The 11,619-nt window shown below is 42.2% G+C and overlaps 1 protein-coding gene across 1 annotated transcript; it reads right to left on the minus strand.

Moving 5' to 3' along the window:
• Positions 1-1,062: 1,062 nt before the first annotated feature.
• On the minus strand, positions 1,063-8,579 carry LOC104081347 (cell surface glycoprotein CD200 receptor 1-B-like). Its single transcript, XM_009584056.1, is given in 7 exon segments — positions 1,063-1,148; positions 1,151-1,178; positions 3,647-3,819; positions 5,765-5,995; positions 7,391-7,493; positions 7,496-7,701; positions 8,513-8,579. Coding segments are annotated over 7 exon segments (894 nt in total).
• Positions 8,580-11,619: the final 3,040 nt, after the last annotated feature.

The raw sequence follows: 11,619 nt of genomic DNA on the forward strand, positions 1-11,619 counted from the left end.
CTAAGAACACTGAAGGAGCAGAGATTAATTCCTCCGGCGACGAGCAGGCAAAGGCCGTTTAAAACACACATTTGAATGTATTTACTGCTGCATTAGTGTTTGGAAGGTTTGACAAATCCGACTAATGAAAACTGAAATTAACAACCAATCTGTAGGGGTTTGTTCAGCTTGGGGGCGTGAGAATGAAAAGAAATAAATGACTTAGGGGGTTTTTTTGTTTGTTTTAAACAAGCACACCACCTGCGTTTTTCACAACTTAACACTTCTGTTCTCAGTAAAACCATGCTGTGATCTCAGCTTCTAAGAAACTGGTCAATAAACGTTTACCCAAATAGCCCCAGAAATCATTTAGGTAAATATTTGCGTATTTGCATATTTACTTTAAAATGAGTCTTAGAAAATTGCCCATCGCTATTTCTCATTTCCATATCAAGTACAATTTCAAATTGGCTTTTTCCTTCCATTATCAATGCAAACAGAAAGTTTAATTGAAAAAAAAAATACACTAAAAAAAATAAACAAATACCAGATCGTCATCTGCCACATGTAACTATCTACCCAGGGGGAAAAAAAAAAAACCCAACCTCTTATTTCTGCATTTCTTTGACCTTCTATGTTTAGGGTCTCCTGTGTCATTTCCTGGTTTCCAACACAAAATTGCAAAGAGAATCCAGTTGCTAAAATGGAAAAAAGTGCTACATTTTCACCAGCAGTTTGTTACTTTGGCACAGAAATATGTCAATTATTGATTTGAGGAAAGACAGCACATACCTCAGAGTCCATTTTCAAGCAACATTCAGAGAGGTATTTCCCCAACTCGGTCTTTAAATGTTTCAAATGTTTCAAGAGCTGTACTGATATTTAGAGAAAGAGAGAAATAATTTACTAACTCTCCCCCACTGTCTTCAGGTCAGGAAATACAACGGCTTTTGTGGGGCAGTTTTGAGTGTTCTGCTGGCCTGCTACGTGGCAAGGTCTGAGATTTGTTAGTTGAAGTACAAGTTCAGGTAACTGAGTATTATTAGTAGCTGAGCTGGTATTAGACTGCTTGTGCCTACACTATTAATAGTTCATATATATCATTCTTGGATTGTAATACTGATAGATACTCTCTGGTAAGACAGGAGGCTTGACCGCAGCTGTTTGTCATGTGATGGTGTGGACCTGAAGTTCTTAGTCTGCAATGTAAAGAAAAACATGTAGCATTATATTACATGGTAGAATTTTGTGGAACCATCATACCTATAGAGTCCAAACAAAAAACAAGACCAGAAGAAACCTGGTAGGCAACATTACTTTTGCAGAGAAACTGTGAAGTTATTTCTCTAAGCTCTGTGAGCAAAGGGGTATGGCACAGAGCGTGAAACCTGAACTGACAGAGGATGCAACAACCACCTTCACAAAGCCCAAACAGGACAGCCTTTTGAGTTCTTTTTCTCTTAATGTGATTGAAAACAAATTTTGAAATGTTCGTATTTTCAGCAAAATAGATTATAATGAACAATGCTAACTTCTCAAAAAAAAAAAAAAAAACAGGCAGGCCACAGGCAATCCAGTTTAGGCACCTAAAACTACTGGAAGCATTTGACAGAAGCCCTGAGGAAAGAGCAGTAAATTATCATGCTGTTAAATATGTATCGCGACACACTGGAATTAGAGAGGAAGTAAAAGTTGCGGTGGCAAATTTATCACTGCTGTTTCCTAGCTTCTGAGTGCTTGAACTGCAACTTAAAAAAAATAAAAGTTTCGTAGCTGTGTTTGTCTCTAATACAGCATAAGGAAGTGCACCCTTTTCCCTCATTGTAAAATGCCTGTCTGTTTTCATCCGATCTTTAATCAGTCAGGTTTCTGCCATCAAGGGCAATACACATTCTTAAGCAAAAGATCAGAGTTAAGATTACTCTGTGAAACAGAAATGTGAAAACATTGACTTTGGGGAGATTTAAAATTCAGCTTAACCACTGGCATTGTAAATGTAATTTATAATATTCTTAGGCAGGAAATGCACTACTCCACTCTCGATCTAGTGCTTAAACAATTACTCAGATACTCTGAATATACATGAAGATAGGGCCATCCAAACAATAGACACCCTCCCAGATACACTGTTCCTTATTTCCCCCTCCAAGCACACACAGAGATAAATGGGAGTTTTGTCAGAGCAGGCATGTTGCAATGAAATTACATGTTTTAGTGAAGAATACACAAAAAAAACGCAAAGCACACACCAAAAAAAAGCCCACTTAATGCAAATGGTACTGCCGACCCATGTGCCAATTTACGTAACCGGAAAGCTGAAAGTAGGATGTCGGGAAATTAAAATGGTCTGATGGGGCAAGGTGCACAGCTGTTATGTCTAGAGTTCTCCTCTAGCTGCCCTCAGCTGTTGAAAATACAGTTACACTCATAGGTTAAGTTCTTATTTTTTATGTCCTGCTCTTGAACGCACTATTGTTTTATTTTTCCTTTCATTGAAACTTTTCGTCACCCTGGGAGACATGGCTGAATTGGCTCGGTTAGGTGCACTTTTCCTCAGTTCTGCAGGCACATGCTGGGCCAGGGAACCCATCTGAGCACATTTGCTCCTCTCCTCACCTGCCCCAAAAAAGCAGGTCACGCAGGCTCCCATCAAAATGCAGCAAGCACCGGTCAGTACTGCCACCACCGATGGCAACTGCCCTTCTGTTTTCTTCTCCTGTCTTTCTGTTTTCCTCACCCAGCCTTCTCTTAGTGCACTCTCTTCTTAGTGCACACCTCCCCTCATTGTCCCCTCTCGCCAAGCCTCTTTCACCCCATTCGTTCAGACCTGGTTCATGAAATACATCTGCAGTGTAATATGCCCAAACGGAGGGAATAATCTGAAAGACGTTGAGCACAAAGAAGAAACCCAGACAAGCAGTAAAGCTGGAGCAGAGCTAAGGCAATGGAGGGGAGTAAATCAGGCCTCTGATTCTCTGCAAGTTCCCTGCATTTACAGTTCGCTCGCCTCTACGTTGCCTTCTCCCAGTGCTTCATCATCTGCTCTCCTGAAAACACGCTTGTCTGCAGCCTGCTCTTCTTTCTTCCTCCCATTTTAAGCCTCCGCTTGGGCTTCTACTCCATTCATACCCCATCACAGTCATCTTACTTGACTCCAACAGTAGCAAACCATTTTCTGAGTTCTCAGTATCAAATTATTCAGCATGAGCCTGACCCAGTGCCAATGAAATCTCACAGCCTGAGAAACTGCAAGTGTACCAGAGGGAAGTATGTACACTGGCCTATTCTTTTCTTCAAGGAAAAATTTATGATTGCTGATGGAAACGAGGGAGTTGTTTGTGTCTAGTCATTAGACTAGTTTGTGAGCTGTCATTCTTGTATATAGAATTTTATGTCAGTAAATGCAGAATGATCAAAATAATTCTAAAAACTCAGAACCTACCCTACTCTGAGAAAGAATCCTTTTCATCCTGGATGACTCTCTGCCATATATATAATGCATTAATATCATAATAACTACAGCTCTTAGAAAACTCTGGACTTGTTTTAAAGTTCCACCCCTTATTTTATTAGGACTTTTCCAAAAGGACAACGCATCATATATGGACATTTTCCTCAATCCTTGCCTCCCACCCTACCCTCAGCAATAAGGTACATGTCCTTGTACCTGCATAGAGTCAGCAACTGAATTGTAATACATTTCAGGGTCATCAAATGACTTACTTCTGCACCTGAAAATCAAGCATAAAGTCACACCACTGACAGCAGCAACACTTGCAGATCCTCCTATCAGGAGATAGGGAAGCCTGGGGGAAGTGTCTGAGAGATGAGAAAAGAAAGCTAGTTACCAGTATCCACTGACTACATGATGTTACTACTTACCTTAACCAAGGAGAAAGCTAATCCTCTACCCCCACAGCTCAAGTTGAGCTGAGAGACGCAGATGAGATGTCTGGATGCCAACCAGCAACAGGAAGCTGCCTCACACGCCCGGTCGTTTGTGTGTACAAACACACTTTCATTTGGAACTCATCTGCCTGCACCATCTCCCTTTCTTCAAATGATACTAGCACTGCAACAACAGAACTGACCAGCCACCCCTGCAAAATGCTGTTATTGATGACTGGTCTATGCTGAATTCTGTCCTTCATGCCTCTACTGAGATATTTTGGTGTATGAGCACTTGTTTAGCTGTTCTTACAAATCCTACTGGCACAGACTTCTAACAGGTCCAGCACAGCCAGCTGAGAAGCTGAATTTTACCCTTTACTACCTTTGGCCCTTGGAAAGATCACTTGAAAGTCACAGACAGACATTCTCCAAGGAATTTTTCTCCAGACCATCACCACTGTGGGAAGCTGGACAAAATTCAACTCCAGGGGTCCAAAGTTTCACATAAAAAATTAGTGAGCTGTATCACGGTGGCTCTTGAAAGCAACTTTTCTGTCATCAGTGATTAGAAAGGTCACTGAAGCAGTGTATTGGGTTTGCGTGGCAAGGTTTTGGTAGCGGGGGGACTGCAGGTGTGGCTTCTGTGAGAAGGTGCCAGAAGCTTCCCCCATTTCAGACTGTCTAAATGATGTGATCATTCTGACCCCGCGCGCCCTCAAGGCTGCCCCTGCCACTGGCCAAGGTCGAGCCCATCAGTGACGGTGGTAGCGCCTCTGTGATAACATATTTAAGAAAGGCAAAAAAACTGCTGCACAACAGCATCTGGAAGAGAGGAGTGAGAACATGTGAAAGAAACAGCCCTGCAGACACCAAGGTCAGTGAAGAAGGAGGGGGAGGAGGTGCTCCAGGCACCGGAGCAGAGATTCCCCTGCAGCCTGTGGTGAAGACCACGGTGAGGCAGGCTGTCCCCCTGCAGCCCATGGAGGTCCACAGTGGAGCAGATATCCACCTGCAGCCCATGGAAGACCCCACACGGGAGCAGGTGGATGCCTGAAGGAGGCTGTGACCCCATGGGAAGCCCACGCTGGAGCAGGCTCCTGGCAGGACCTGTGGACCCGTGGAGAGAGGAGCTCACGCTGGAGCAGGTTTGCTGGCAGGACTTGTGACCCTGCGGGGGACCCACGTTGGAGCAGTCTGTTCCTGAAGGACTGCACCCCATGGAAAGGACCCACGTTGGAGCAGTAGAAGTTCAGGAACGACTGTCTCCTGTGGGTGGGACCCCACGCTGGAGCAGGGGAACAGCGTGAGGAGGAAGAAGCATCAGAGACGAAGTGTTATGAACTGACCACAACCCCCATACCCCACTCAGGGGGAGGAGGTAGAGAAGTCGGGAGTGAAGCTGAGCCTGGGAATAATGGAGGGTTGGGAGGAAGGTGCTTTTAGATTTGTTCTTATTTCTCACTATCCTACTCTGATTTGATTGACAATAAATTAAATTAATTTCCCCAAGTTGAGTCTGTTTTGCCCATGACAGTAATTGTTAAGTAATCTCCCTGTCCATGTATCGACCCATCAGCTTCTCGTCATATTTGACCTGGCATCCAGCCAAGGTCAAGCCAGCACAAACAGAATGAGGAACTCTCGTAAATCAGAAGAGGGATAGAAAGAAGCACGCACTGGAAGCTTCCCCATACAATGCCACAAAACATTTGCTTTCAACTGACTAACACAAAATTATTAATCTCTCTATCAACATGCACTAGAAGTTTCGCCTATCACCCCATTCAACAATCTGCAGAGCCCTGGCATTCAGTGGGAACAGCTGCATAGAACAGCACAAAGAAGCCCAAGAGCATGATGAAGAGCAATTACAGAACAATGTTATTTACATGACAGGTCTGGTTTGTAGCTGGGTGGGTAACCAGGCGGGTGACAGTGGGAAGCGTGCTGTTGACCCAACCTATGTAGGTCACTCTGGTCACTGTTCCCTTGGGGTGATGGACTTCTTCCTCTGTGCTGTGGTTACTTGCAGGGATCCAGGATATGTCAGCAGCTGGCTTTTCAGCAGATGCTTGACGGACAGCCACCCTGCACTTGTCACAGGTCAGAGTCACTGTAGGAGGGACTACAGAAGAAGGAAAGTCCACAACCATTATTTCTAGTTCAGTATAAAATCACCAACCAAGAAACTGAAAAATAGGTAGTATTTTTTAGTTTGCATGACCAATTCAAGAGATTTTTAAATAATTTGGAATATTAGCACAAACGATCTTTAGGGGAAAAAAACACATTAAAAAGTCCAAGGTGAATTCTCCAAAACTAGCTAGCTGCATCTAAGAGTACTGTTTCCTCATGTTTTCCAAAAGATGAATACAGTAGTAACAGGAGAAGATGGGATGACAGAGAGGGGTGGATTAAATGAAGATTTATAAGTACGGCAGTGCACATACTGAAGAAAACACAGCTTGCTGATGCTCCAGCTAAAATATTTAGGAGATTGGGTAGGTCGAATGAAGAATTTGATAGCAGGGAAATAAAGGAGGAATCAGACAAAACTGTTCTGTCTAAAGTCCAAGAACTCATATTCTGCATTTGACAAAACAGGCAAAGGCTTGGATAATACCTAAGCTGTTATCAGAAAGGCAAGACCCTGCAGGGAAGAACAAGAAAATCAAGAGACAAAAATTAATAATAGCAATTATAGAGTTCCAAAATTCATTTCCCATAATTTTTAGATATAGTCATAAGGCTTAATATGGCCAGAACACAAAACTTTCTCCTATTTTTTTTTTAAATAGAGATAGTTTACCTGACTATCTGAAAAAGATGATTTGATTTGGTTAGAAAACATTATGTTTTCTAATATACTTTTGTTTCTGCCTATGTTGAAAATAGACTAATTTCATTTTTATTTTAGTGATGCAGTCTTATAGACAGCTTTCAGTATTTCTGGAAGAGTGGATTATTTCTACATAGTGTCCTGAAACTTTTGCTTCCTTCCTATTCAGCTCTGACCCAGACAAAGCACACATTGACCTCACTGTGAATTTTGGTTCAGCATCCTCTTGCTCAGCTTATAGCAGCGATATTTATTTGATATGTTCTGTTTGCATTAACTTAACCAAGAGTGTTTATTCCTGGTTGTGTGAACATTCACACAATATTCAAACCCCACGTTAGGCCCAAAGAACACTTTGAGAAACTACACAGACTGTTGGATTTGTGCATTTTAAAACCTCTCCTGTTCATGAGTAGAAGTTAAGAAAACAAACACAAAATCCCCAGATTATTTCTCCATAGAACAGCCAAGTCCTACTGCGTAACTCCTCATGCCTTTTTCCTCTCTCCAAAGAGCCAGACTAAATCAGCTTACCTCTTTATTTTCAATTTCAGTAGGCATCCAAAATTAATTTGGTCTTTTACCACCAAATCAAATCATTTTTATCTCCACACACACACACACACACACAAAAAACAAGAAAAAACCAAAAAAACCCAAAAACCACAAGATGTGTCTTACCTATCGCACTCAGAGAAGAGAAAAAAAAGAAAATTCCCTGCACTGCTGGCAATTTCACAGTGTAATTTCCCTCATCACCAAGGTTCATAGGGTAAATACGAAGAGAGCAGGATCACTGTCAGGTGAATATTTCCACATCATCTTCTCACTGCTGTTTAACTTCCTTGTCTCATTGTGATCACTTCTATAGGCCATCAAGCAGCAAGTGCTGCATTTCATCTTCCGTGTCACCATTAGCAAAGACACCTTGGAGATGTAAGGGCAACTCAACTCAGCCTCATGACCAGCCTCCACACTCACCATGTTGTAAGCTACATAAGAAGAAAGACGACATTAAAAATGATGCTACAGCCATCATCAAAGCATAGGAAACTCTTGGCTTCGTCACGCTTAAAAATTTCTACTTCCTTACCATACTGGCAGCCTTGGGGACACATTGCTCTGTGCAGACACATAGAAGTAGTACTCAATTTCCAGGTCCAGCTTCCTGCTGTCACTCTTCGAAGTCTGGAAAGGCAGTGGAGATGGTGCCTTTCCACTGTGGACACGGCATGTATGTGATGCGTGCTGGTGAGCTGCAAGTCCTCCATTTTTTTTAGGCAACAGATTTCTATCACTTTAATATGGGCTTTGAAAAACTGATGGGGAGGGCAAGATTCACCCTTAAGGAAAAGGAAACTACTTTTTAAAAAAATTGTTGTGTTATTGAATTAGGCGCCTTGGTTAAAGTGCAAGTAAAACCAGGGATAGCAGTGGAACATACACCTGTATCGAGGTTAAAACCTAAGATCACTTGGTGTAGTAGTTCACGAGGCATATTTAGTAAGGGGCATATGTAGATCCCTTTTCTACCAGAAATCATAGCTCTCCTGATATTGTCCCAGTTAAACGGGAGATGGGTCTTCAGGTGATCTGTGTTGGATTCCTATCAGATATATCATGCAGTGCCACTCTGCAAGGCACACGATTATTTTGCCAGCAGAGGTGACATCACTCTTTGCATTCACATTAAACAACAAACAAAATTTCCCCTGGTGAACTGTGAAGTTTCAGCGTACTGGTTGGTCGGAGATACAGAGTACCAAGGAGTGCTGCATGTAGTTTTGGATCTTTCTTACTTACCTGGCCCTTCAGCCAGATTGATTAGCAAGAAAAGGAGTGCAGCCAGAACTGGCCACGTCTGAGCCATCTTTAGCAGAAGGGATCAGCACTGCAGACAGTGAAGGCAAAGAAAACGGTATGTAGTCACAAATTGTTGTGCAAATCCCTTCAAAGAGAACACGTAGTAAAACCTCTGTTTCCTTTGAAAACAGAAGTTCTACACAAGACCCCATCTCAAGTATCATTCTTGTACTGAAGAAAGTAAAGCAAAAAGGGTCAGATGTCATACATAAATGACCCCAATTTGGCATGGCAAACTTGTACTACGCTGTACTGAACAATATACATCTGTATTTCCACAGACAGACTCCCAACCTCTCCTGCTCAGGTCTCAAGGACGAACACCCCACTGCAGTAGGTCCTCATGCTGGTTCTGTCACAGCAGAAAGGTTCACAACCAATGCACTTCTGTGCCCCCAGCCAGCTGGGGGATAAAGCCGAGGTCTCGGAATGTATGCCTGTTTCCACAACACTACAGTAGCCGTATCCTGACTGCAGTTTTCTGCTGTTAATCTCAGAAATCAGTGGCCGCACTTTTATCTTGAGGCTCCCTGTAGCCTGCTCATAAAGCTATCTCATTTTCCATCACTCGCCTCTGCATTGCCTCAAATTGTCTTCTTGGTAGACCTTTTGTCATTCTCTCCTTTATGCTGTCATTTGTTTCTCTTTAATCTTTTACTTTCTGAATCAGTCACCCGCAGCTAGAGATGACTGGAAAATTGTGTTTCCATCCCATGGGAAATACTGATATGCTGATTTCATTCCCAAGTCAAAACCCAATACGCACCAGACAAGCAAGTATCTTTGTACAATGGTTGATTCAGAAATGTCGTATGTGTTGCAACAAGACTTTCCTTCTGGGCTATTTAGATCATGCACTGTTCACACCCATATTTAAATACAAGCATGCTTCTCAGTATGTGCTGAGAGGAGGAGGAAAGGCAGCCAGGGTTCACTCTGCACACAGAAACCCAAATCCTCATCTGGATCAATTGCTGTAAAAGTAACAGGCTTCAATTATGCAGCATTAAAAATTTCATTTTAAATGTAAAATTTATCAAGTGAGGACACCTGGTGCACAGAAGAAAAACCAGAACACTGCCACACTTGTGGCACAGAAAGAACAAATGCTGCCACGTTTGTGAGCTGAGTGCAAGAGGCAATATTCTTAAACACAATGCGATATGTATGCACATTCAGACAACAGCCTGATGGTTTTCTGCACAGTTCTAACAAAACACTGATGCATCTGGATGAAAAGCTTTCATTGCAACCGGGAAACAATGCCAGTGCAACCACATTGATCAGTATTCTGCTACTAACGTGCAACAGACAACATAACTCTTACATTAAAAAACTCCCAAATTTAATTTTTGTTCACTTAAAATCCTTGCCACAAATGAAATATTTTGTTTTGTTTCATGTTATTCAATACTGTCAAATGGTTTGGGGGCTTTTTGCAATTTGGATAAATTATGCATGCAGAAGTTGCTTTCAATCAAAAAGTTTGAAAGTCTGAAGATTTTTTTTAAGCAAGAAATAAAAAAAAAAATGCCTTTTGACCAGAATTAGGTACTGAATTTGACCCAATTTGCAAATAATTTTTCAGTATCCTTGAAAAGAAAAGCAAAAAAAAACATCCACAATGTTTACCAGCAAATTCAGTATTCACCAATTTTGATGGATCTATAAATATTCATAAACAGAATATTGTCATATTGGAACTTGTCCCAGAGAACTATCTTTTTTTAAAATACATACAAGTCTCATATAGATGGGGTTTATTTGCTCAAAAGAACAGGCATTAATGATTAAAAATGGGGCCTTACAGAAAGAACAGAGCATATTACTCTGTTTAAATATTCATGTATGAAACGCAGAATTTAGACTGCAATTTTTAAGGTTCACAATCCTTGAATACTTGTGCCTGTAAGCGAGAAGTCTCAAAGTAAAACCCAAAAAGGAGAAACCAAGCACAGCTGAATCAAATTCATTTAAAAGTAGCAAATGAATATTTGTAGATTGTCTTGTGTTATTTCCTGTGATGGAATTAAAATGCCTCAATAACTACATTAAAATAAATCAAAATTTTTACTCAGCCTTGACGGCGGTGGCTGGCACAAGACCATGCAATATGTGCGTCACTTTTCCATTAGCCTCAGCCTTCCAGCTGGGGAACGGCACCGCTCATGCTCGGATTCATCCCAACGAATGCTGAGGCTGGAGGAAAGTTACCCGGTTGTCAGCCTGGAGAAGAGCCCTCCGGCCACGGGAGCGTGGGAGAGGAACAGTGCAAGCGTGCTCCGGTCTTCCCATACTCGCCGTCGGGGGGAGGAGAAGAGAGAGGTTAGCGCATGCAGCCGGTCCAACGTGGACACCGGTCCCGGTGGCTGCTTACGGGGTGGCTCCTGCACACCAGGGAACTGCAGAGGTGTACCTGGAGCTCCCCTCCCGCTCTGCCCTCACGAGGGGCCCGGATGTAGCTGCAAAGTGAGAACTTCTTTTTAGCGCTTCTTTTTAGGACTTCAGTTTGGGACCGTCCGTCCCAGGTAGTCCCTCTTTTCAGCTGTACGGTTCATTAATTTCTTTTCATTGATGCTCCTGAGATCTTAATGCACAGCTGATTTGTCTCGCAGGCAGACATAGCCTCTCTCCCCTCCGAAAGAGCTCAGTGAAAACAAACCATCTGGTGGTACACCCCCTTGAAGAGGATGTGACACAGTTAAAACTAGGGAAACAAACTGCTTTCTGACATGAAGAACAAACCACAACCTTCAGTTGTCTGCTTTTACACATCAAACACAAGCTACAAGCCTTGAGCTATGCAAAGCACCAACTTAAAATTGGGTAAATAAAGGTCCAACATAATGAAAATATATTTTAACAAAATCTTAAGGAGGAAAAGGTGCAGATCATAAAGAACCAGGTATCAATCAGTGCAACAGTCATTACCACAACTTTTTAAAAAATAACCAATAGGTCACATAGCCATTCCCATGCTTAACTCAGCAAAATATGGCTCTGCTTTGCAGCAGAAGCACATTTTAAAGGGTAGAGAAGACCCTGCC

This window comes from Fulmarus glacialis, unplaced genomic scaffold (assembly GCF_000690835.1).
Source record: "Fulmarus glacialis isolate BGI_N327 unplaced genomic scaffold, ASM69083v1 scaffold6218, whole genome shotgun sequence".
NCBI lineage: Eukaryota > Metazoa > Chordata > Aves > Procellariiformes > Procellariidae > Fulmarus > Fulmarus glacialis.